Raw genomic sequence first — 1271 nt, 5'->3', positions numbered from 1 at the left:
TAGAACTTTTATACATATTCTAAATGTCTGAAATTTTTATACCAGACCAACTGCTGCTAAATACTGTACTGTGAATAGATATTCAGATCATTAATTAGATTTTTTTTTTTTTTAATTCAGGAAAATCCTACTTCACTGCCACTGTCCCCATCACTGGAAGTTGCTGGAGTGGATCTCAAGAACTGTTCATACTTCAATTCCTTTACTGTTCCTCTCAAGTTGGCTTTCTTGTCCTCGGAGGATAATACTGATCCCATTCATGCCATCTTTAAGGTAAAAGTCCAGTTATATTGCTTTACCAGTGTGTAAGTAAGTAAACAAGGAGTCTTGGCTCTTTTTCTCCCATTGATAGGATAGAAAGCCAGATGTGGCATTCCTAATACTAGCCTTTCTGCCTGTGTTTTTGGTATGGAACTAGGTTTATCAACTTCATGAGTTTTAAAAAGGTCTGTAGTAAAAGAGGGTAAGAGGGCTATTTCATGTTCACTTATCATGAAGTTCCTGTTATGTATTATTAAATTTCGTGTTTGAACAAACAGGTGGGAGATGATCTTCGCCAAGACATGTTGGTCATTCAGATGATACGTCTGATGGACAAACTGTGGCTGAAGGAAGGGCTCGACCTCAAAGTTGTCACTTTCAGTGTTGTTCCTACGGGAGACAAGATTGGTAGGTTGCTGAAGAAACCTTTGGTTTAATGTTTCTTTATGTATATGATGTTTTCCGAGAGAAAATTTAATTTTGTGGATTAAAAGTGTTATAATTATTTGCAATTGTTAATGTTTGTTAAATGTAATCAGAAGTTTGTTCACAATTTTAAAGATAACTGACTTTGTTTCCAGGAATCATAGAGTTGGTGAAAGATGCTGAGACACTTCGTAAGATCCAAACAGAGTATGGCGTGACGGGATCGTTTCAGGATAGACCGATTGCTGAATGGCTGGCTAAGCAGAATCCATCACAGCTTGAGTACCAGAGGGCTGTAGATAACTTCACTGGTAAGGAGCTTCCTCTTAACCTTTATGCACTGGATGTCATTCATTGAAGTTTAATCTTTTCCTGGACAATCTCCTGGTTGTTAGTAATTGAGGCAGAAGCATAACTTTTATCACCTCTCAACACTGCTGCCTCTTAACCAAGATGCATAGTGATTTTGATCTGGAATATAGGAGTTGATGGGATATATATATTGGGTAAAAATATCATCTATCAAGGTAAGTTGCTGATGCTTAACCCAAAGGTCCTGGGAAAATGTAGTGTTGTTTTGTTGA

At 37.3% G+C, this 1271-nt stretch overlaps 1 protein-coding gene across 1 annotated transcript in view; it reads left to right on the top strand.

Annotated features, from left to right (window-relative positions):
• Positions 1–1271, top strand: part of LOC119585670 (phosphatidylinositol 4-phosphate 3-kinase C2 domain-containing subunit beta-like) — a 53293-nt gene that overhangs the window by 46990 nt on the left and 5032 nt on the right. Inside the window, 3 exon segments of the mRNA XM_037934346.1 lie at positions 121–273; positions 540–669; positions 843–998. Of these exon segments, the coding sequence (XP_037790274.1) occupies positions 121–273; positions 540–669; positions 843–998 (439 nt within the window).

The sequence above is a fragment of the Penaeus monodon genome, chromosome 20 (genome assembly GCF_015228065.2).
Source record: "Penaeus monodon isolate SGIC_2016 chromosome 20, NSTDA_Pmon_1, whole genome shotgun sequence".
NCBI lineage: Eukaryota > Metazoa > Arthropoda > Malacostraca > Decapoda > Penaeidae > Penaeus > Penaeus monodon.
Note: the sequence above shows the minus strand (reverse complement) of the source record. Positions and strands in the feature narration are given on the sequence as shown.